Here is a 25,022-nt window from a genome sequence, read left to right as displayed (position 1 = left end):
AGGACGATGGAGATCCATGAGTATCTGCATGCTCCCTGCTGAAATAAGGCCCTGTGTTGTTTAAAAAACAAAAACAAACAAACAAACAAAAAACCCACCATGAATTCCTTCATCAGCCAGTACTTACTAAGGATGCCATGCCAGTGGCTGCCGACATCAAGACACTCTCTGACCATACCATGCTTGTAAGTACTGCAGAAGACATGCAGATAATTACCATACTGTGTTTATAAGGGGACTCTCCCTACAAAGATAGAGAAGCAATCAGAATAGGCTTCCTGGAAGTGGTGCTGAGTGAAGTCTTGGTGATGCGAAGAAGACAGGAGAAATGGTACAAGGGGCTCATCACATGCACAGGGACCACAGAAGCAGATGGGATTGTGTACCTGCCCCTTAAGGAAGCACGGATGTTTACAATACACACAGGACACATGAAGGAAGAGGGTGGACAGCGCAGTGAAGGCCACCCTACAAGAACTCAGAAGCCATGTTAACTTAAGAGCAGAGGGTGTGAGGGACACTGCCTTTCTATACTAGTGATGAAATAAGCAGGCTTGTCATGTTTTGTTCTGGGGGCTGGAGTTCCAGGAGGAAGCTAGCCAGGGCTGTCAACCGCAGAACTGAGGCTTGCAGATCAGCTCCCTGTCCTGGATGTCACCTGCACGTTGGAGACCTCAGCTGCCCTCGGAAGCTCACTGAAGAAGCTCCCATGAGAGAAGTGCGGATGGTCCTGAGCCTCGTGCATATCAGGACCACAGCAGGTCCAGTAACAGGCCTGCAAGGCACCAGAGTTGACAATTGACGCACCTGCAACCATACCCACGGTATCTCTGTGGCAGTCTGTGTGTGTGCGCCTGCATATGTGCATGCATGTGGGGCGCATTGTGTGTGTGTGTGTGTATGGGGAGCGTGTACAGAGCTCCCCAAGTCCTAGAGTTTGCAGGAAACCCACAGGCCCATGACGGCCACACCTTCCATTCTCACCTGGCTGCTTCACAGTGACCTCTGTGCGCCCTGAAACCTCCTCGGCCAGCTTGTACCAGGCATAGTTGGGACTCAGCAGCCACTCCTCCACGTGGCAGTAGTAGCTACCGCTGTCGCTGACCTCGGCTCGTTGCACAGTGAGGCTGAACAGGCCCCCCGACACATGCCTTTCGAACTGCAGCCGGCCTCGCAGGCCCTCCTCCTCGGCGTAGGTCCCGTACTCGAAGGCTGAGCTGTGCGTGGTCTTGAGGATGAGCTTGCCGTCAGCGTCTGAGGGTTTGTGAACATACCACAGCACGGCGAAGTGCGAGTTTGGGCTTGTCTGGGACTTGACCGAGCAGTTCAGCTGAATTGGCCGGTTTTCCACTAGGGTGAGGGTTCTCTTCGATTTGCTCACCTGGAGCTTTGTCACTGTGAAGGGAAGAGGACAACTCAGAAGGAGTGACAAAGGAGTCTGGGCCTGTCCCAAGCTCACTTGTAGGCTGGGAGACTCATGCTGTCCAGCAGGGTACAGAGCATGAATGAGCATCCTCCAAAACCTCTCCCCCAGGGTTAGCCACCCACCTACTGGCCCGCTGTCACATCCCGTGCCCTCTCCACTCTCCCTGTGCCACTACCCACACCCAGCCAAGACACCAATCTGCCCAGAGCTTGACCTTGTTTAAAATGCTCAACGGCTCCCAACTGTCTATACAATCTAAATAAAAATTCATTTGGCCGGCACGAAGCCCCTCAGGGCCTGGCCCTTGCTCAACTATCTTGGCTCATCTCCTAGGACTCACCCTCTGCTCCTCGGCTCCCCCGACCTACACACTTTACCCCGAACCCTGGCCATGGTCCCCATTGTTCTGTCTTCTCTGCCACCTCCCTGCCAGACCCTGCTCTCCACTCCATCTCTGTCGGTCTCCCATTCCTCCCTTGGTGCTCTCTGACATCCGGCTCCTCCCTGTCTCCCCTCTCCCCTAGACCCCGAGCTTCCAGGAACAGAGATGAAGTTTTTCCACGCAGGCAGCTGATATTTCCCATCATCCCCTGCTCAGGGGATACCCTGAGAGTGGGACAGCCACAGCCTCACAGTGCTCACTGCCAGTGGACTTTGTCACTCCTGTACTGCAGAGCCTAGCACAGTGCCAGGCTTTGGAAAGCATCAAAGGCCTCCCTTAGTGCTTGCTCCAATACCGAGATGTGGGAGCAGGCAGTTACAGAAGGCCAGCGCAGGTCCTGAAGCGGTGAGGGCAGTGATGGACAGAGCAGAGCTACTACCAGCTCCCTTCCCTTACTATTGCAGTCCAGAAACAGCAGGGATGGCCAACTCCAGATAACGATAATAGAGAGCAAACTCCATAGGCTGCCGGGCTTGTAACAGAGCAAGTGCCCATCTTTGAGTTGCCAAGAAGCCAGACCCAAGTAAAAAGCATGTTGTTGGAGATTACTGGAGAATCTTCCCCTATATATCATTATACTTCCCTGTGTTCCCTACTAACCAGAGAAGAAAGGAGAAGACAATTCTTTTAATGAGCTGGTATTGAGAACAGCAGTCCACCCCCGCCCCCTCTCTTCATATCTTAATTCTGAGCCACCTTGCCAGCTGAGGAAAACCCAGGGTATGGTACAGGTCCCATAGCGAGGGCTTCTACCAACTGGCCAGGTCCACCTCCAGGCCCCGCTGAGAGCCCTTGCTTCCTTAAGACCGGAGTCAGCTGCTGGAATGTGCAGAAATTATCCAGGTGTACCACTGGGCCCCCCTGTTGTGCTCCAAGATTCTGGCCAGTTAGCTGGCCCGCTGTGTTAAAGGCTTGCAGGGCTGAGACCCATGTGCAAGGAAGGAGAGCGTCTGACAGCCACAGACTGCTCCTCTGTGTGCCCAGTAGCACACAGACAAGCGTTCAGGATGGATTGAAAGCTTTAGTGAGAAGGCATAGCAGGGTCCCACAGTCCGCACCATTACTACAAAAGCACCTCTGAGGACCTGTCTCCTGGTGCTGAGGCAGACTTTCCTCTCATGGAGGACCTCAGAATCCACACACAGACCTCCAGCCACAGAGAACACATCAGATGAGCCATGGCCCATGCTCTGTTTCCATCTGTTTGTACCAGCCAGTCTCTCCACTTTCCCGTTTCTTCACACACAAGGACCGTCAGGGCACACTAGGAATCCTAGAGGCTGGACTGGCCCTGGCCTGCTGGTCAGCTTCCCTGAGTGGACTCCTGTGAGCCTGAAGCAACCTGTTCCCTTTTCATCCCGTTCCAACCCAATGCTCCTCCTGCAAATGGGATCTCAATCAGTCCAGACGGCACCTCCTGAATCATCTGGTGTTCGGCCAGATGAACTGGGTTGTTCTGCATAGAGTAGAAAGAGCTTTAAAATGTATTATTAATTGGGGCCAGATTATTTTTGCAACTGTTACTAAGGAAACCTCAATTGCTATAGTAACTGCATATGTTAAACTGGGATGCTATGACTCAACTTCTATTCAGTCACATGGTCAAAGAACCACAAGCCAAGGAAGAGAAATATTTCAAAGCATTTCCAGTTTCTTCTTCTTCTATCTCTTTTTTAGCCATCCCATGTCAAAATATTATGAAGGATTGGGAAGCTTAAGAGAGAAGTACTTTTGAAACTTGAAATGTAGACAGGGGTCAGCTCTTACTATAAGCTCTGCATTTCCTCTCCTATCTCCGGGGTAGGGAGGACACACCTGGAAGCCTGGGGGAGTCAGGAGGCCTCACAGCTCATTAGGAAGCATTCACAAGCCTGTCTCAGCATTGCCCCGGGCAAGGTTCATCTGTGAGCTTCTGCCCCCCCCCCCTTAGGAGAACCTGGACTTTCTCAAGGACCAGTGTTTTCATCTGCAAACCAGAGAGGCAAAGTGTGGATCTAATGCACCCAGAGTGCCCTGCAGACCAAATGCATTAGCTCTGGAGGAGTTTAGTGTAAGGCTGAGTGGACCCTGAACAACAGTAAGTTTTAGCTCTCCTCCATCCCTTTTGGTTTGTGTTTGTGGTCCCGAGCTCACAATAGGTGAGACATTGACAAACACGGTGGCAACTCAATTTCTTTCTTTTCTTTTCTTTTCTTTTCTTTTCTTTTCTTTTCTTTTCTTTTCTTTTCTTTTCTTTCTTCTTTTTTGTTTTTCAAGACAGGGTTTCTCGGTGTAACAATCCCTGGATGTCCTGGACTAGCTTTGCAGACCAGGCTGGCCTTGAACTCACAGAGACCTGTCTGCCTCTGCCTCCTGAGTGTTCACACCCGACACAACTAAACTTTTTATAATTCATTTTTTATTTACTTTATATCACAATCACAGCCGTCCCGCACAAGTTTTTTAAAAGTACTGTAGACAGAGCCATCAAGATGGCTCAGAGGATAAGGTGTTTGCTGCCAAGCCTGGAGACCTGAGTTCAAACCCAAGGACCCAAGGAAGGAGAGAGCTGACTCCCAACAGCTGTCCTCTAACCTCCACATGTGTGCTATGTCACATAACTACTTCCTCCACACCACACATACACACAATCAATCAATCAAATAGAATAAAATAAATTCTGTCAGCAGAGATGGCTCACTGGTTAAGAGCACTGGCTGTTCTTCCAGAAGGTCTGGGTTTAATTGCCAGCAGCTACATGGAGGCTCATAACTGCCTGTAACTCCAGGTCCAGGGGATCCAATAAATACCCTCTTCTGACACCAGACACGCACAAAGTATACAGACATACACGCAAGCAAAAGTATACATAAAGTATTAATAAAAACCAAAAAATACTAAGCAGTATGTATGGATCAGCAGCCACTGGGTTGATTTCTCAGAGACAGACTCTCAGACCTACTGCATCACAATCTCCATTAGAACAAGGTCTGTGAGATCCAGACTTGCCTTCTGCCAGGGAAGCCTGGGGTGTGGCTGCTCAGCACACGAACTTGGAGAGTCAATGAATGCAGAGGAGAAAGTAAAGACATACAAAGGTAGGTTTGGTCAATCCCCTCCCTCCCTCGTGCAGCAGGCAGCAGGAGGAGGGCCAGGTCGGCTAGAAGGCATTGCTGGCCCGTGCAGCCCATGGACACTGCAGCATCTGCCATCACAGAGGCTCCCATCATTCGAGGGAATGCCCTTTCTTGCTGTAGCTGGACAGTTCTCTGCCCAGGCTTTGGATCAAAGCTAAGAGAATCTGTCAGTCTGGCAAAGGCTGCTCTGCTATGAGGCAGAAGTGGGCTACTTGGAGGAAAGACAGTGGAATGAGGGGCTCAGCAGCAGAGAGCAGCAGTTGCCTCCCTAGCCCACCTATCCATCCTCTGGATGGCTTATGTGTGCACTGCTCCTGTAGAAGGCACTTACTCTTTCAGCAAATGAGTCTCCTTAAACTCAGCCAGAACTGCCGTACATCAAAGGCCACTTTTAAAAGGACTCCTCGTTTTTTACAAATGCCTGGGCAAAAGAACTATGAACCAATCATTGCTAATCACATTAACTAATAGGTGATTGAATTAAAAACCCAATTAATCTTTTAAAAGAGGGGTTATTAATTCCAACTGCGATAAAAGAGAGAGAACCTTGCAAAACGCTGTGATCCCTGGGCTGGGCTCTGAGAAATGAATGAGCTGGGGTCCAACAGATGAAGAATGAATGGAAGAGATCACCCAGAGCAGGCAACAAGGCCAAACTCTCAGGTGTGGTGGCTGATGTCAGAAAGGGGAGTGGCCAAGACTGGGGGCGGGACCAATTCTTGACCCTGCCCACCGTGGCTCCCAGGGAATATTTGGTGGATGGCACAGCTACCTGGCAAGTTAGAACTATTCTGGGTCAGAAATGGGGGTCAGAGTGACCCTCAGTGACCTGTGGGTTTGAGAGCCTGCAGGCTCTTGTGTGTGGTGGATTCAGTACAGGAGAGCAAGGGAAGAGCAAAAGAGAGTCAAGGAGGGATCAGGAAAGGATAAAGAGAAGGAAGGGAGGCTCTCAAACATCTAACAGGAATGTCAGGGATGGAGGAAGCCAGTAGCTGGGGCAGATAAGATCCTTCAAGTTCAAGGAATGAGGTCAACCAGAAGACTAAGGGACAATGGTGAGCTCTGGGGACACCCCTCACTCAAAATGCACACATACATGCATGCACACTCTGGGAAGCAAGCAGAAAAAAGCACCCGCCACTCTTGAAGTTACTGCACTTGAAGTACCCATGTTCCTGCTCTTCTCCTCTGCATGGCCATGACCTGCCTACCCAGTCCCTAACCTAATAAGCTCTTCCTCAGACCTCAGCCTGAAGACAAGTCTCCCAGCCTCCATCTCAGCCAGGGAGATCTTTCTAAAGGGCAAGCAAGCGCAGTCACTTCCAAGCTGAGAGCATGTCCCTGGGACATCCATTCTCCCTCCACAGGGCAGACAATGCCCCCAGCCCCGTCATCCCCTCAAATACAATCCCACAGCATCACAGGAATCCGGAGACAGAAGGTCTTTTGATTTTTCATTGGTTTAGGGAGTGGGAGATAGTTAATGTCTGAAATCCTTTCCAATAAAGCTCTGTCCTGTGTCCTCTGTGACTTTCAAATAACCTTCATGAGAACTGTGCCTTTGAGCCTGGAGCCTACTTCGGTTTGCTAGTACACACGGCACTCTTTTTTTCTTTTTTTCCTGTTTTTAATATAAAGGGCCAACCAGGAGGGACCTTGTCTTTATCTTCTTCAGCCACTCTTTGTAACGGCTGTCACTCTGCAGTTGGGGGCAGCAGTCACAGCCCTTCCGGCCATGACTGCGCCCTTTGTCACTGTCCTAGCCAGGTGTGGTGGCACACGTCTATAATTCTAGAGCTTGGGAGTCTGAGGCAGGGGGACTGTGGGTTTGAGGCCAACAAAACCAAATGAAAACAAACAAACAAAAAGTGTCCCCGGGGGGCTGGGAGGAGCTGATGGTGTTTAAAGATTATGTGACTAGAAATGCTGCATTGGGTTTTATTTAACTTCAGGACAGTAAGGACACACTGTCATTTAATCTGCCATTTAAAAGGAGTGCACAAGGCTGGAGAGGCACCTGAAGTGTGAATTGCTCGTGCAGAGGTGTTCAGTTTCCAGCACAGGTCAGGCGGCTCACAACCACCCCAGTTCCGGGAGATCTGACACCATCCTCAATACTCTCCAAGTACCTGTATCCTATGTGCACACACGCAGACATACGCACATAGCTAAACATAGAAAGAAATTCTTTTAAAAGAGGTATATTAGCCTCACATGACTAAAGCCCAATTCCCCAGGTTAGGGTGCTCTGTCTTCACACATATTAATGATATGCTCCTCACTCCTATCAAGTAAATATTACTCCCAATTTCACAAAGATTCTTTCTCAGTCACAGAGCCAATGATCTGGTAGATTTGGACTCCCACCAGGCCATGTGGCTCACCCTCACCTTTAACAAAAAGGAGCCAGGGCCCTCCCGGCTCGCACACATCCATTCCCTGTGCTAGCTCAACCTCCATTCTGGAAGGTCTAACCCTTTTCCCATCCATAGTCCACGATGAAGTCCTGTGTGCCACACCTACACCTGCAGTGCCACACCCACCCCTGCAGTGCCAGCAGGTGCTCAAACATGCCCACAGGGGCATGGGCAGGTGGCAGAGGGAAATCAGCTAGGGTTGGGAAGTAAAAGAGCGAACTGGGAGAAGCCCAGGCACACCCTACCCTGCCCAACCTGTCTGCAGACAGAGCAGTGACCCTAACTGACTGTTGACAGTAACTGACATCAGGCAGACACCTGCTGCCACCATGGCAACAAGGCTGAAGCATGAATGGAGGGCTGAGACCTTCTCTCAGGGCTCATACACTCAGGCTTGCCCTGCCCTGCATAGACACCAGGCAGGCAGAAGCTGGGTGGGTTGGAAGGAGGAGAACCCAGGCTGCCCAGGGAGAATGCAGGGCCACTTCTCTGGTCAGGACAACCCATGCTCACATACCCGAGACTCTCGGCTAGCCCAATCTGCCAGGTCAGCAGAGAACATGAAGCAAACAGATTTGGCAACATGCAGAGGGCATTAAATATTCATCCCGACTGCCCATCAGTCTGATCCCAGCAGAATACACCCACTGACAAGCAGCCTTCTACCACCGGACACTGTCTGCCTGGAGGCTTGTTTATTGCTTTGTCAATTTTAATGCACAATATTTAATAGCTAGACCGAGGGATAGTCATAAACATTTGCAAAGTGAGTGCTGACATTTCCCTTACTGCTTCTGTATTTAGCCATGTGAAATTGGAGGGTGTTTTTGGAACTGAAGAAAATCAGAAGAAGCAAGATGATGTTTCACAACTAAAAGAGAAAACTGAACGAGAATGGAGCACATGGGGCAGGACCAGACTAAATCAAGGACAGAAAGGGAGGCTAATGATAGATCGCCTTGGGGATCCCAGGATCCGTAGCATGCCTATGGATTGGAAGGAGCCAATGATAAATCCATGGCAAGTCACTTCTGACAGCAAGGTGCCCATGTCAGCTAACCAGAGAGCTTGACGGACATCCATGCTGTAGTCCCCACCAGTGGCTCTGGCAGAAGCAGTCTGGGTACAGACCACACAGAACAGAATGGGGACAAAGGCCTTCTTTGCAGCAGTGGAAGCTGATGGTAAATGGACTGGGCTAGTCACTGGTGCCTGGGCTCCCTGGTGACTCTCCTCAGATAAGAACATTCACTAAGATATTCATTAGGGGGAGAGGCATCTTTTTGGAAGATGCTAAACCAGGCTTGGAGAGGCAAGCTTCACAGGGAGGGTGGGACGAAAGAGGCTGGCCCTGCTTTTCCCTGGTCCTAGAGCCACCTTGTGGCAGAAGTTAAAAGAAATAAAGGAACCTGAAATAGGTAGATATTTGGTTTCATCTTTAACAACTTATGTCTCAATGAAGCTCCAAATGCTTTGTGGCCTTAATGCTACAAAACCAAGACTCAGGGAACCCAGACCATAGGCCCGAGAGGACACGCAAGGAAAATATCTGGTGCCTGGCACCCCAGGAGGAGAATGATGTTTGCATACACAAAGCCCTGCATTCCATCACACACACACACACACACACACACACACACACACACACACACACACACACACACTAGCATGCTCACATGTATGTATGCAGGCATGCATATACACACTGTACCACAGACTACCAAGGAGAGAAGAAAGCATAAGTCAGTAAAATTTTGGCTCACTGTCTACAAAATATATAATAAAATTAAAAGTTTAGCTCTGGAGCCAGACTGCCTGTTCGGACTTGAATCCTGGCTCTGCCACTTCATTGTGAATCACCGGGCAACTTATTCACCCTGGGTGGCAGAGTCCCTATCTGGAAGCTGTGTCAGGCACCACACACCCATTGACCCTGCATGGATTAAGGAAGAATCAAGTTAAGTCATCAGAAGTAAGGCATTTACAATGCAGATAGCCACATACTGCTACTGTTATTTTAAATCCTACCACAGCCAAGGCTCTGACACACTAGGGACCTGCAAGGGAAAACGTGCTCCGTAAGGGATGTCATGGGTTGAATGCAGAAGGGATAAGATGAGATTACACGGTTTCTTAAAAAAAAAAAAAAAAAAAAATAAGGCCAGTCTCCCCACTTCCGGCACTTTTCATTAAAGCATGCCTGGGTTCCAATTCCAATCTCCCACTCACTGCTGAGGGTGGCAGAGTTGGGAGGCACTGTTTGACTGTTCACTGTCAGATGGAAGCTACTTGGGGTTATTGCAAAGACTTAGGGAGATAACACACTCCAGGTACCCAACACTGTCTCCAGCACTCAGTTTCCCTTCCCCCAGACGAAAGCACCTGCACTAGCCCGTGCATTTTAGAGAAAGCTCTCTGGAACGTATTCGGTTTTGAGTGCATAAAGAATGAGCACAAGACAGAGAGTAACACTTAGGGAGTGCACTCTCCCTTGTGCCTCCTCTGTGCTGGGGGCCATACAGCTTTCCTTTGTTCTTCCCACTCTCCAAGGGGCCAGAACACGTGTTACTGGCTACCTATAAGAGTAGGCCTCGAGTTGGCTACTGCCAGGCCTCTCGACATAGGAAAGACAATGCAACAGCTCACTCCCTTAAGGTCCCCATAACAAACCGGAACCCAATTCCACCAAAGTTTGCCTGGAAGAGTCAATGGTCTCATTCGGTTTACTGACAGAGCAAGGAGTCAATAGCAAGAACATGACTTTGGAGCAGCCACATGGGAAGATCTGCACCTAGCAGGGACGGTGGCTTTACCACAGCTGTGTAAATGGAGTCCACTCTCCTAAGCCTTTTGCCACATATATACTCTACATGTCCATGGACCACTTATAATTAATGCACAACCGCAATACAACTAGTTGGGGGTGGGGGTGTCAGGATTCTCAGGTAAGGGTTCCATGACCCTTCCTGACCCCTCCCTCCTTCAGTGAGAGAAAGTCAACAGCCAACAAGCTCTGGTGTGATGATCATCTTCAAGAAGGCCCAGCAGCCTCTGGAAGGCAGCGGCAGATGCTCAAAGTCCCCGGTGCTAACCTCTACTTGCACTCACGACCCAGTGAAACCGCACGTAGTCTCAGAGTCAGGGGGATGCTCAGGCAGATGCTGTTGCTCCATTCAGCCTTCTCAATGGCAGTCCAAGCTTGCAAAGTGGGACCTGCCCCTCCCTGGACCCCTCCATTCCCTGAGCATGAGACAGGAAGACAGCCCTAACTCTGCAGTATGAAAGCCAAGAAGATGATGGAAAGGGCAGAGGTGAAATCAAAGGAATCTGGGCTCTAACCTCAGTCTGGGCTCTGCCACTTAACTAGCCTTTGTCAAGGCTTACAGTGCCCAAAAGTGTCATCATGAATTTGAGTCAGAATCTAAACAAGGAGCACCTTAATGAACTAGCTGTGTACATGTGCTTCAGGGCTCCAGCCTTAGATTCTGAGTAGTAACAGAAACAAGCAAACAGTAGGAACTTATTCAGCAGGGCAATGACAAGCAAGGACTAGGGGTCACACACGGTCTCTGCTACCTTCCCAAGCTGTAAAACCATGTGACAGGTACTGCTGCTCAGAACACTGACCTTGAGTGACAGACTAGACAACCGAAATGCGTTACCATCCCAAGGATCATCGAGTCCATAAGGCAGCCGGCGGGAGGTGCATCTTCCCCAAGTGCTGACATCAAATGGGGTCTCCGCTTAACCCCCCATTAACCCGAACACCCACTTAAGAACAGCCTCTTCTCCAGCATCCTGCTGGCCTAATTCAGCTCTAATTGGCCAGATAAGAGTCTCAACATTTAGAAATCCCATTTGCTCCAAATGTGGTACAGAAGAGGCTTCTGTGACAGGGTCAGGCAAGGGGAAGGATGAACTCAGACATTGCTGAGAACTCCCCTGTTGGTGGCCCTCGGAAGTGACCAGGCTGGGCACTAATCACTGCTGCTAGTTCCGGGAGGAAGGGCGCTCAAAGCTTCTTTGCAAAGTGGGTGGGTCAGAAAGACAGGAGAAACAAAAACAAAACAAAAGAAAACGAAAAAACTCTCTGTAAGGTTTAATCAACACCGCTGGCTGATGAAGGTGTCTGAAGGAGCCTCCACTGCAGACTGTTCCCCAAATTAGCACCTTTCTGGGCCATTCGGCTTCCACAAGAGAAAGGAATGCAAACTCGGCTTCATGATAGAGTCTGAGGCAGGAAAAGACGGACCCCATGGGTCCTCCAAAGACCAGCCTCATGACCTAAGGCTACCCTTTAACTCTTCCCTACCCTTTAACTCTTCCAGGGAATGTGACTTCTAATCAAATAGCTGATCTTGCCCACGGGGGCCAAAGAAGCTCAACAAATGCCACTGCTCGTCCTTTCTCCTGAGTTCCTTTAGCTAAACAAAAAACAGTACAACTCAAAGTGCTGTGTGATCTGTAACTGAAGTCTCCTTGGAGTTGTTGGTGGTGCACTTGGGTGGGTGGGTGGGGGGTGCACATTGCTGCTCGAATGGGGGATTGTGGGTAATGAGACTATACCAATGATGAATTCCCTGGTGTGACAATGGGGTTGTGGTTGGATGGGACAATGTCCTGTTCTCAGGGTCATTTGCTAGAGTGTTTATGAATACCAGAGTCCTCCACCTACTCAGAAAGGGAAATGAGGAAAGGAGACTAGCCAAGCGGGGAGAAAACACAGGCAGTGAGGCACGAATGCAGGGACGCAAATTTCTCCGAGTTGGGAAACAGAAGCTGGGCCAGGGCTCAGGATATATTTGTCTTTCTTTCCTTACACCGCCCAGTCATGCAAGCATATACCCTTCATGTCTTACCATGCCACATAAGCAGATATGGCTCATGTATCATGGAAGAACATGCCCTCATATTATACTATGTCAGGTAAGAATAAGCACTCGTATCTCGTGGCATATGAACACACACCTTCGTGTCTCATAACACATAAGCATGCCTCCTTGTATCATATGAGCACACGTCCCTGTGTCTAATGAGATCACATAAGCAGACATCCTCAAGTCCCTCTGTGTCATTTAAGAACACACCCTATGCCTCCCAATACATAGGCATGCATCCTCACAGGCCTACTGGATCATGTAAGCACACACCCATGCGCCTGGCTATGCCGTGTAGACACACATGGGAGCCTGAGCACCCACCTGGCTGCAGCACCCGAATCTCCAGCAGGTTGGACGTCCTCTCCGCCAGCCTTGTCCAGGTATTGTTGTAATTCCTTCGCCACAGCTCTGCCACACACTGGTACTTGCCTGCCTCTGTGTCACTGGCCCGGCTGATGCTCAGGCGGACATTGTTGCTGGACTCAGCCTTCTCAATGGCAGTCCGAGTTCGGAAAGTGGATGACTTGTCCCCCCACTGAACCCCTCCATCTCGTGTGAAGGTCACCAGGTCATGGAACTCCACTGTGCCCACTGGCTGGAACCTCCATGTTACAGACACGGGGACTCTGGCCGGGTAGTGGGGTTTGATGATGCACTGCAAGTCAAAGGAGTCACTGTAGGTGACCCCTGGTGTCCGGGAGATAGCTGTGACCGCAAAGCCCGTTTCTGTGGGGAGAGCAGAGACATGAACCAGGGACAGCATCTGGCATATCTGGGACACTGTGCTATCAAATATGGGCCTACTGGCAAAGCCAGCAGTCAGAGCAGAGGCTGGCGAGTTCTTAAGCCTTCCTGTCACAAATAAGCTATTGCTTTGGGTATTGTGTTGGGGCCCAACTCAACAGTTCCTAAGACTTCACACAAAGTGGGTCCAGGCTCTGAATAACCCAGGTCTGCTCCTTCCCATGAGACCCGAGATCCTGTGTGGGTTCACAGTACATCCTGCTCCAGGGTAAGACACCAGAACCTCTCTCCTAGCAATCCCAGAATTCTGTGCAAAAACAAGAGGAAAAAAGCCAAGTTCCTTCACTGCATGTACCCAACACCCAGATGCCTGTTAGATGTCTTCTAGCGCATGGCATCCTGAAACAGGCAGGGGGGATGCTGCCAGCCCCTCCTCGAATTCCCCAACAAAATCTGGGTTCGGATAGGTTTGGATGGATATCTGGGGTGAGGCATTACCCCTAAACTTGGGACCCCGAAGTCTCAGTGAGAACATTGCCTAGTCTTTAGTGGATGGGTACCTGGGGTGAGGCATTTCTCCTAAGCTCGGGGCCCCGAAGTCTCAGTGAGAACATTGCCTAGTCTTTAGTGGATGGGTATCTGGGGTGAGGCGTTACCCCTAAACTCGGGGCCCTGAAGTCTCAGTGAGAGCAGTCCTTACTGACTGGGGAGCGAGCGTTCTGACCTCGGATTCACAGCCCCTACAGTGTGGATGAGCACACTGGCTATGATCATAAAAGTAATGGTGGCTGGAATGTGCGAATGCTACATGCCAAACCTAGTGTTGGAGGCTCTGCATTCATCCCCTCTTACTAAGTAAACACTTGTAGGTCAGGCAGGTTTGTTATCCCTTTTGCAGGGCACAGAGAAGGCAAATAAACTGTCTGATATTAAGTATAGCAAATGGCAGAGTCAGGCTACAGACCTGTCTCTGTGCACCTCACTCTAGGCCCCGCCTGGGGCTGCTTTGCCCAGGGGAACCATCGGTCTGGTTAAAGGCATCAACTCTGCAGCCATCACCTTTGTTTCAAGACACCTCCTAGTTCTATGACACGAAGCCAGTGGCCCTTAACCTTCCTAATGCAGCAACTCCTTAATACAATTCCTCATGTTATGGTGTTCCCAACCATAAAATTATTTTGTTGCTACTTTGTAGCTGTAATTTTGCTACTGTTATAAAACCCAATATAACTATTTGACACACAAGATATCAGATATGTGACCTCTGTGGGAGTTGTGACTCACAGGTTGAGAATCATTGTATTAAGCAAATGCTCTAAGTCCACTCTGCCTATGTTTCCCTTTCTGTAAAGAGTTCTTATGAAGGTTAAATGAGTGTGTGGTACATCATACGCAGTCTAGAAAATACATAGTTTGTTTAAGAAACAAAGAGGACAAAACATTTTAAACTCTGCAGGAAAAACACAAGGCACAGAATCTTCTGGATTTCCCAGGAGAATTATTAGAGAATAAGTTGGCACATTTTGCTGAACTCTCTGGATCTTCAATTAAAAAACTGGAGAGAGAGGGCAGCCCTGTATGGCCATGATGGTCAGTAGTGTGTGGTACGCATGCCACAAGTTTGGTAGGCCCTGCACTAGGTATTCCTGACTTTACATATGAAGTGGACACAGACCAGAGTGCACATGGCCAAGGTGTCCCCCCAGTCACAGTGGTCTGTGGCCTATTAGTTCATCCGCACACCTGTCACCGCCTAGGGGATCCACACCTAATAGAAGCAATCCAGACACTCGTGAGTGTTCATTGCTTACTGTAGACAATGGACTAGGACTAGTGAGACAGCCTTGCTCCTAGTTCCAGAGGCAATGGAGAGGGGGTCAGGTGAGCAGAGCTGGCCTCAGGGTCCCAGAGGAGTGCTACTCAGCGAGTCCTAGCTGTGGAAGCTGCCAGACATGCGGGGGAATTTAAGACTACTCCAAGGACAGATAATCTGAAACTGTAAAATTACTTCCAGGGAAACAGCCCCGAATCACCCTTCCCTGGGTACCCCTAACCACCCAGGATGGGGGAAAAAAACCATATGCAGCACATCCCAGAGCCATCTCCCAAGTTCCCCTGCCTGGGTCCACAGCAGCACCACGCACAGGCTCAGGGACTATGATCAACACTGGAGGGAGTTTCTAGGAACAGGAATCCAAGCTGCCTAATGACTACAGAAGGCAAGCCCTTCTTTGGTAGGAGCTTTCAAGAAGCAGATATAATCACAGTGATGTGGGGGAGGATACAGAGGCTGCATCTGGGTTTACATGACGCTGCCATGTCCGTCCCAAGTCCTCAAGAGCAAGCCAGTCTAACCAAATGGGTGCCATAACAGGACACCCGGGGTCTGGAGCTGCTTCTTGTTTCCTTATCATTGGCATGCTTGTTTTTCTTTGTTTTTACTGCATGCCTTGCTTGGGGGCAAAACCTTGTTACCCTGAAAAGCTCCAGAATTTCTTTAACAGTGGGGTGCGACTTTCCCCTTTGTGAAGTAGCTGGAGGGAAGCCCTGGCATGGGGTGGGGGTTTAAACAGGACGTGGATAATGTTTTTACTACCATGCATTTGAAGACAGACGTTTGGGAATCAAGCAAACACAATCCCAATCTCAGAAGGGAGAACATGGACGAGGTCTTGGGCAGATCTACCCTGGGCTGCCATCTTTATTAGGTACAGGACAGCACCGCCAGCCCTAGTGGTGACAGAGTCTGGGCGAATGGAGACTGACAAAGCTTCCTGACAAATAGAAGGCTTGACATAATAAGTTATCTTCCCAGCAAAGTAGCAGGCCGGGCTTTTAAAACGTAATAGGCTGATTGCATTGGGCAGATAACAGGAGCAGAAACCTCTTTGGATAGCCTGTGAGAAGCAAATCTATCATTACTTGGTTTTAGCAGACCTCAAGGTATCCTCACTCCCTGGCAAATGAGGAAATGTTTTTCTTAAGTGGGGGCTTTACAGAGGAGGAGATAAAAACACAGGTCTAAACGGAACAACCAAGCTGAGTGCTAAGAGTCAGGCAGGCGTGGGCCAAATGATGTATCATTGGCGATGGGATCTCCATCCTGTTCAGCCACACTCTTGCAAGGCTGAGCTGTAAGCAGCTGGGTAAGATACCCTGTGAACAGGAGAGACTTGTCCCTGTACCCAGTCACTCCCCTCTTCCAGGCCAATGTTGCCCCAGCCATGCTCCTGCTGGTTGGTGGTAACAGTCCCCCAACGTCACTAGTCCCCTGTGCTCCACCATCTGCTATTAGTTCCCTCAACCCTGCACATATTACCAGAGTCCCTTCAATGAAACTCTCTGGAAGATACTATCATCTCCAATCAGAATTTGTCTTTTTGCTGTGTGTGTTTGTGTGTGTGTGTGTGTGTGTGTGTGTAATGCACATATGTGTATATGCATGTTTGTAGGTGCATGCTTGCATGTGCATATATGTGCATGCGTAGGCACAAGACTGTCATCTTTTTATTCTTCCACCTTACTTGCTGCGGCAGGGTCTCTCAATCAAACTTAGAGCTCACTGGTGTGGCTGGTCCTGATAGCTAGCTTGCTCTAAAGATCCCATATCTGCCTCTGAGGCTGGAATTACAGGCATGATGCCAAGCCTACTCAACATTTGACTTGGGTCCTGTGAACCTCATGACCAGATCCTCATGCTCACCCAGTAAGCGCCTTAGCCACTGATGTCTCCCCAGACCCTCCAACCAGAACACCGGTAAGATGGGAAGGAGTCTGACAGGAAAATGTCTGCCAGGGTCCTACTGCTCACTCACCAAGGGCTGTGATGGAGACCAGGGTACTGGCACGGCGCTCTCCCACAATCTGCCACTCTCCATCCACAGCCCGGACCCACTCTGTCACGTGGCACTCGTACTGGCCCTCATCTTCCTTCCTGCTGTTGAAGATGCCCAGGCTGAAGGAGTTGGGCTGCACCTGCTCCATCTGGATGCCTCCGAAGCTGCTGCGCTCCCAGTACGCTGAGCCCGGCTGCAGGGTGCCGTCCCGGTCCAGCCACATGACATTGCTGCGGCGGTTCTGCCTATCCACGAGCTGCCAGATGACTGAGAAGCGGGCCTGCAGCCTGCCCACCGTGCGGACAGTACAGGAGAAGTGCAGGTCCTCACCCTCAAGAATGACACTGGCATTGCTGGCCACCTCCACGGAGATGCTGCTTTCTGGGGAGAAGAAAGAGGGCCACACTGGGGGTTTACCGTCTCCAGGATGCAGGAAGAAGGGTGCAAACCGAATCCCATGATTCTGAGAGTGAAGCTCAAAGGACTCGAAACACTCTGATTTGTTTTGAACCGCAACTTGCCGTTGTAAGGTCTGGCTGGTTCGAACTGGGCACTGCTCCCTAGATCTGGTAGTCTAGAATGCCCTTTGATTTGTGTATTGGTTTGGGATAATGAGGTACTAAGGCCTAAAAGTAAATCAGAACCTGGAGAATATGATACAATGACATGGTGTTTATGACAAAAAATTATTTATGGATGGCCAGCTTGGCTGCAGCTCAGGGCTCTTGGCTTGGAGTTTCAGCGTGAAGAACTCCCACATCCTACTGCCCCTCAATCTTCTACCACTTGAAGCTACAAGAGTCAAACAAAAGCTATACACATCCTCAGGGTGCCATTTGAATCCTTCAGGGAAATATTAGGAGGTAGAAAAAAAAATGTCAGGAAGTATTCAGAAGATGGCATGCGTGTGTGTGTGTGTGTGTGTGTGTGTGTGTGTTCACGCGCGCGCGCGTGCGTGTGCATGTGTGTGTGTGTGTGTGTGTGTGTGTGTGTGTGTGTGTGTGTGGAAAATGGGGCACAGATGGTCTAGTCTCACAGAGCGTGTGGAGAGCAAAGTTTCATGCTTTCGTTAATAGAGAAGAATGAGCCATGGCCAGTGGCTCACCATCCACCGCTCTCCTCTGAGACCCACTCAGCCTGGGGCACCTCTACTCTCTACCCTGACAGTCTGCCAAACAAAGTTGGGGGTAAGAACCCCACTCCCTCCCTAGCTCAGTCTAGCCTTTGCCACTCCTTTGGATAGCTGATCTCAGTTCAGGGGATGATCTAAACTCTACAAGCCTCAGCTTTTTCTTCTGTAGGATGCTATTTTTAACCCACAAAAGATTAAACAGCAAACGAGACAATGCATACAGATTGTGCAGCACACAGTATGCTTTAAAAATGTGGTACCCACAGTCATGATTGATTTACCATACTTAGGGATATTTCTGCTCTCACAGACAGCATGGCTAACACTTTCTTAATTATGCATATGTTATTCTGTATAATTACCTATATTGAGTTCAACGAGCTCATAAGAATTAACACAATACATAGTGTCATAATCAATTTGGATCCAATTTTCTAGGCAACATTCACAATTGATTAAGTCAAACCCCCAGATCGAGAAGCGCACCCGATTACTGCAGTGTTCAGATCTACTTTATTCTTCTCCCCTTTAATTTTCCCCACAGACAGAAACAGGAAAGATGAGCACAGGACTTCAGCACCTAGCCTTTGTCATAGAGAGCAATGCGGTGCTTGTTTCACAGGCACGGGATCTGGATGAGCTGGGGCCAGCAATCTTCAGGACAGCTGCCCAGGACAAGGCTCTTGTAGAGCCACTGCCCAGGGCAGAAATGGATTGGAGCTTGGCTGTATAGCCTCCCGACTGCAGGATTTTGGTATTCTTACTAGCCAAGCCTCAATTTATCATGTGCAAAAGTTGAGATCCTGCTAGTGCCTCCTTAGGGTCGTGACACCGAGGGGACGAGACAGGAAGGCAGAGCAGCACTGAGGGCTGAACCAAAGGCTTCCGAATGCTCTGCAGACGGACACTCTACCGCTGAGCCCAGCCTGTGCTCGCCATCACTCAGTATTCTTCCTCTCCGATTTCACTTCAAGCTGAGAGACACAGAAGGCAATTTCAGCACCAAGGAAGCAAACCTTTCTGTCTGTCTTACGCAGAGGAGCGGCCTGCAGGACATCAGTCATGTCTGTCTTATACAGAGGAGTGGCCTGTAGGACATCAGCCATGTGCCCTCCTGTCACAACAGCAGACTCTTATGGACATTCTAGATGGCTATTTGGAGAAAGCCTGGAAAACCTAGGAAGAAGGGAAGCCTTCTGGCAGCCGAAGCATGGACAAACACAGACCTGGTGCTGTGTAGCCACTGTAACATTTACACAGGTTCCCAGGCTTGTAATCTCCTCCAGACTGAATGAAGACTAGGACAGACCTAATGAAAACCTGATTGTGTGTTCACAAATGAAATTTCCAATCAGAAGGCTGCTGGCAGGGCCCAGGCTAAGCACAGAGCAGCGGGTTCAGAGTTAGAGCGAATGTTCCCTAATGCAATTGCAAGCTCAACCACAAACTGAAAAACCGGATCAGACACTTCCTTGCGTGTGCTCTGACGTCTCCATTCATAAGATGGATGTAACACTGGCTTGTACAGGATTGCAGGATTGGGAGCAGAGAGATCATATATGCAGAAGCACTTTGGGTTCTTAGGAGGAAAGGTGCCATTAAAATCCAGGGCGTTATCACCATTACCATTGATTGTTGTTCTTCAGTAGACTTACCCAAGTGGCCTTGGGGCAGGATCTGGTGCTGCTGGGGGACTTTAACTACCCAGTTATCTGCTGGAAAAGCAATATAGCAGGCCACAGATCATCAAACAAGTTCTCGGAAGGGCTGGGGGAAATCTTTTAGTACAAAAGATACAGGAAGCAAACAGTGTGGCTGCCCCTCATGCCATCCTTACGAAACAATGAGGAATTAGTCTCAAGGTACAGAGTCTGTGATTACAGCAGGCACAGGAAAATAGTATAAAGAGTGTGGGCATTCAATCCAGTAGTTTCAATGATACAGATATTTAGCAAGCACCTACTCTATGCAAAGCATCATGCACTTTGAGGAAAGCTCAAGAAGGAGTTGAAGGTTACTCGAGTGTGTGTGTGTGTGTGTGTGTGTGTGTGTTTTCAAAATATAATAAGCATAACAGAAAACAAGCTTCCTCTATTTTAGACTTCACACAACAGAGAAACATTTCAAATACATAAATGTGTAAATAAAAATGTAAAGAAACCATGACAAGGCTAAGAGGAGGAATAGTCCTGGGAGCTGAGAAAAGGTTAAAGGTTAGTTCTTACACTGGACCATCTTGTTTAAAATCAGAGCATTGTAAGTTTTGATTAACTTTCTGCTAAAAATAGAACTGTGAGAGAAAGATTAATAAGAGCATCTTGACACTATGGATATTTAAACACGGCATGCATACACACTGTTCATCTCTGGAGTCCCAGAAAAGGGTACCACCCATCCAGACACTGCAGTGCCCATGGAGGCAGAGTCCCGGGAACAGCTTTGAGAGGTCCAAGCTCTCCTAGCACATCCCAGGAAGACAGAGAACCCAACCACTGACTGCTGTATGTGTGTGTGAGGATGAACCTAAGGCTGTGTGCACCCACTGACTTTTCACAATGCAATTTCAGTACAGAAGAGACAATTAGGGAAAGGCCCGCATTGATACCTAGAAGAACCCAGATGGCAAAGCCTTCTTAATAATGCAGTTGATGATGTTCAAGTCCTCCCATAAGAGATGAGCTCTCCTTAAGTAAGATTTCAAGGCAGGCCTCTGCCCACTTCTGGGATTTAGTTCTCCCAACGGTGCAAATGACTTCCTGGTCTTACTCCTAACTGAGCTGGCAGGGCTGGTGTCTTACGCCAGCTTGAGCTGCCTGAGCTCAAGTGTGTGGGTACCCTCTGCAGCCCAAGATATGCCCCTGCTGCTCTGCAGACCTGGGGATGGAGGGGGTGGAGAGGCCCCGTCTCTGGTCAGCTTCATCCCAAATTCTGCCCCTTCTCCCTATACCTAGTCTCTCTCCCACTTCTCCACGATGTCACTAGTCACCGCACCAGAAACTAGTAAGTGACGCGCTTCTACTTACTGAGGGGGAGCACAACGATGGGGATGTTCTTGGGCCGCTTGCTTTCCTTGTCGATGAACTCGCCAGTGACAGTCTTCTCTCGCTCAGTCACACGGCAGTTGTATTTGCCACTGTCTTCCTGGCGGAGGTGGTATATCTTCAGCACAAAGACACCATCACTCTCTTTGGCCACCTTAAGCTGTCCCTTGGCTTCGCGGTGGGCAAATTCGCTGTTGAGGACTGGCACAGCATTAGGTCCCATGGTGGCAATGAGTGAGCTGTTGAAGGCCCAGGAGACGGCAAAGTACCGGTCGGGAATGTTCTGAGCCTCCAGGATACATCTGAACTCCACCGGCTCACCCACCGTGTGCAGCCTCTTATCTGTTTCCAGACGCACGGTGAACTCTTTGTCTGGGAACACAAACAAACCGGATGCATTCTGGGCAAGTAAGAGCTGCAGCCGACCAAACTGCTTCAGGAAATCCTAGTCACCTGACCTTCATGACACTAACTACAGAGAAGACTCTGTATTCATCTGGAGAGAAAATCCAGCTCTAGACAAGGATATCTGAAGCCAAGCAAACCCACTAAATAACAGAATACCAGCCAAATCCAGGCTGTCTATTTTTGCTTAGCATTCACACTTAGACCAACAGGGCTTTGTCAGGAGGCGCTCGCAGTGGAAGTGAGGGACAGGAAGAGGAACTGAGACTGGGAGGAAGTGGCCTTATCTCTCCTTGCTGTGGGAAGCTCTAGCTCCTAACTCCTTCCAGTTCTAGCTACGTTCCTTACAGAGAATATGGAGAGGAAAATCACATTATAGTGGTGTGTGAACTTTCTTGAGAGTCATCAACCTCAACCACAACAGCCCTTCCTCTGTGGCATTTCCAGGCTATCACTATCACCTTTGGATCCATGCCTCAGCCTTCCCCAACCCATCCATCACATACTTCAAGCACGTGAGAGCACTCTTTTCCTGTGGAAACAGATCGTGTGAGCCAGGCACGCACTTCTCCACTTCAATCCAGCTCAGCATCTGTCCTTTATCTCCTCGTGTCGTTTTTTTGTCTCCTCCATCCCACACAAGCCTGTCTCTTGAGGCAGATGTTTTTTTTCTTGCCAGTGACTAGCTCCTCCCTCTATCACCCAAACTTCCAGACAGATCAAAGCCCTGTCAGCCAGGGATCAGGGAGCCACTGGCTGACCTCCTCCATCACCTCTCTCTCTCCTGCCTCTGGCACCAGGTCTCACCTCCCAGGCCACCACCACAGCCTGGCCAAATGAGTTCTTTACAACCCTTTCACTTGACTGCTCACCCAACCTGTCTCACCAACTTCCACATGCCCCCCCTCCTCCACATCTCTGAGCTCTTCCTCCTAAATTACCCAACCAGGTGGTTAATCCCTGACTAAAGATCTCGATTCCCTCCAGTGTACATATTGAAAGTTCTTCGGGAGGTGTAAGGAGAGGGGCCTCCTTTACTTCGTGGAAAACTTTCACTGCTCAATAGGGCAACTATCTGGCTGAAGCAAGAGAGGAGCTCACAGGTTCTTGCCCTCTTCCCACTGGTACACACACACACACACACACACACACACACACACACACACACGGGAGTGGGCAAGTGCACTCAGCCACATGTACCTCTCAGGCACACCCCCCACAGACCTCCTAAAGCGCCAAGAAGAATGGCTTGGCGACTCCTGGTCCACAGAGTCCAGCCCATGTTCTACCTCAGGTGCCCTTCTTTCTCTACTGTTCAACCTAGCTTGAAAGTCTTTCTTCTGCCCGCCAGCAGCTGAATGCCCGACGCCCTTCCCCACTTCCTGCGGCTGTCTGCTCAACCTTGACACAGCTCAAGCCTACTGAGGAACTACCATTCCTAGATCTGCTGTAATAGCCATCTTATCCAGAGAAAACATAGAGAAAAAACGGTCTTCAGTATTCACACAGCACTTAGCACCTTACGTGCACAGGGCGATGTCGTGCATCTTGGCATCCCCGAATGCCTCGCACGACACCTTCAGTGCTGTAAAGACTAATGTCTATTAACATAAACATGAAGAAACAGACTCCAAGGTAGAGTTGCAACTCCTCAGCCTGAACCGGAACACCCAGTGAAGTTATCAACATTTTTTTTTTTTTTTTTTTTACTTCCATTAAAGTTTTCCTTTCTTAGCTCAGTCTGGCTGGATACATTTACAGGGCAAATTCAAATGTCCTAATTCCAAATTGGTAAGATTAAAATAAAGAAGATTAGCTGATGCAACCTAATTTAAAAGCATTAAGACAGGAAATTAGACCCAGACTTTTTTGACACTGATCTTAAAACCAACCAGTAAGGAAACCGATAAACAGGAACTAAAGCCTCTTGGGTAAATTTCTTAATATTGGAAGATTCAGAAGCCAGTAAGAGCTCTGAGTCGTAAGTGTGGATCAAGTGTGCCCTCTCACCACGATCCAACCTTCTTTTGCTCTCACATCCATTAGGTGTCCAGAGGATCCTATAAGCCCTGCCCCCTTCAGAGCTGTGTCAGATAAAATGCAGACAGGAGAAGAAAGACCTGGGAATACTTCTGACACAGCTTCCCAGCCTCGCCCAGGAGTCTCTGAACAGGGACTTCAGGGGTGTGTCTGAGAGTTTATTATTTGGTGACTCTGAAGCATTGTCTCAAATGTCAGAGTACCATGCACAGACCAAGGCAACTGACCACCAGGACAAGAGGACAAGAGACAGGTAGGTTCTGACAGGAGTACTACCACCTGTAACGTAAAAGCTTCATTCTCCTCATCAGAGAAGAGAAAAAGCCCTCCACAGCCACGTCAGTGACTGTATATTGACAACCAAGCCAGACCCACAGCTCAGCCTGAGAACCTGACCCAGCTCAGCCAATGTCATCAACTGCTGTCAGTTCAAAACTGGAGCCCTGTAGGCACAAGAACTAGGGATGAACATAGAGTCACAGGAGACATCAAAAGAAGCTGTGGAGAGTGCAGTGTGCCAGGCCACCAAACTAAATAATCAAGGTGGGGTAGAAATCCTGGACTGGGATTAAAAATTTCTACAACCATCACCTCAGCTCTAAACATACTTACTGTTCTTCCCCCCTCGGGAAACCTACCTAGGTCTTCCCCTGACTAAGTGTCCACAGCAGGACCCAATTCTCCACATTGGCCACATGGCACACACTCTGGGGTCATACCACAGGGTACTCTGCATTCAGCATGCTCACCCACAATGTGAGGATGCCATTGTGACTTGCCTCACAGACATGACAAGATGTGTTAAAGCATTTCAGAAGTCTTGTTTTAAAGTGGCAGAAATATTAATATAAAAATAATGGTGCACTAACATCTCCTTAGCTCACTGTTTCATTCATCCAACAGAAAAGGCTCATCATCTCAAATGTCCTCTGTAATGGAAACATCACCAAACAGGGTGGCATCCACAGCTAACAGGGATAAGAACCCAGAGTCACAAGACAAAGATTTTCTGTAAAATCACTCACTTTTAATTTTTTAAAAAAACAATATACTCTTTTTATTTTATGTGTGTTTTGCCTGCATGTGTGTATCACGTATGTGCTCGGAGATCAAAAGAGGCCAAAGGAGACCCTGGTACTGAAGTTAGGAATAGCTGTGTGAACCACCATGTGAGAGACTTGAACCTGCAAAAGCAACAAATGCTCTTGACCACTAAACTATCTCTGCAGCCCCATTTTTTTTTTAATATCTCATTAAAAAAAAGTTTTATGGGCTGGTGAGATGGCTCAGCGGGTAAAAGCACCCAACTGCTCATCTGAAGGTCCTGAGTTCAAATCCCAGCAACCACATGGTGGCTCACAACCATCCGTCACAAGATCTGACGCCCTCTTCTGGAGTGTCTGAAGACGGCTACAGTGTACTTACATATAATATATAAGTAACTAAATCTTAAAAAAAAAAAAAGTTTTATTCAAAATAAAATATGATACCATCTAGTAAAGCAAACACAACAATGAGCAGAGGCCTGCACGGGCAGCTATCT

The 25,022-nt window shown here is 48.9% G+C and overlaps 1 protein-coding gene across 4 annotated transcripts in view; it reads right to left on the bottom strand.

The window, feature by feature from the left end:
- The window catches only part of Igsf3 (immunoglobulin superfamily member 3), an 84,948-nt gene that overhangs the window by 9,129 nt on the left and 50,797 nt on the right, over positions 1-25,022 (bottom strand). For 2 of the 4 annotated variants that reach the window (XM_029537539.1, XM_029537540.1), the window contains exons 5-9: positions 21,017-21,406; positions 19,649-19,708; positions 16,841-17,242; positions 12,603-13,007; positions 985-1,395 (exon numbers count right to left, since the gene is read on the bottom strand). In XM_029537539.1, coding sequence (XP_029393399.1) covers positions 985-1,395; positions 12,603-13,007; positions 16,841-17,242; positions 19,649-19,708; positions 21,017-21,406 — 1,668 coding nt within the window. The remainder of the gene's footprint in view (positions 1-984; positions 1,396-12,602; positions 13,008-16,840; positions 17,243-19,648; positions 19,709-21,016; positions 21,407-25,022) is intronic. The other 2 variants (XM_029537541.1, XM_021195749.2) reach the window with 2 other exon arrangements.

Source organism: Mus pahari, chromosome 4, assembly GCF_900095145.1.
Source record: "Mus pahari chromosome 4, PAHARI_EIJ_v1.1, whole genome shotgun sequence".
NCBI classification, from domain to species: Eukaryota; Metazoa; Chordata; class Mammalia; order Rodentia; family Muridae; genus Mus; species Mus pahari.
This window is presented reverse-complemented; position numbering and strand designations above follow the sequence as displayed.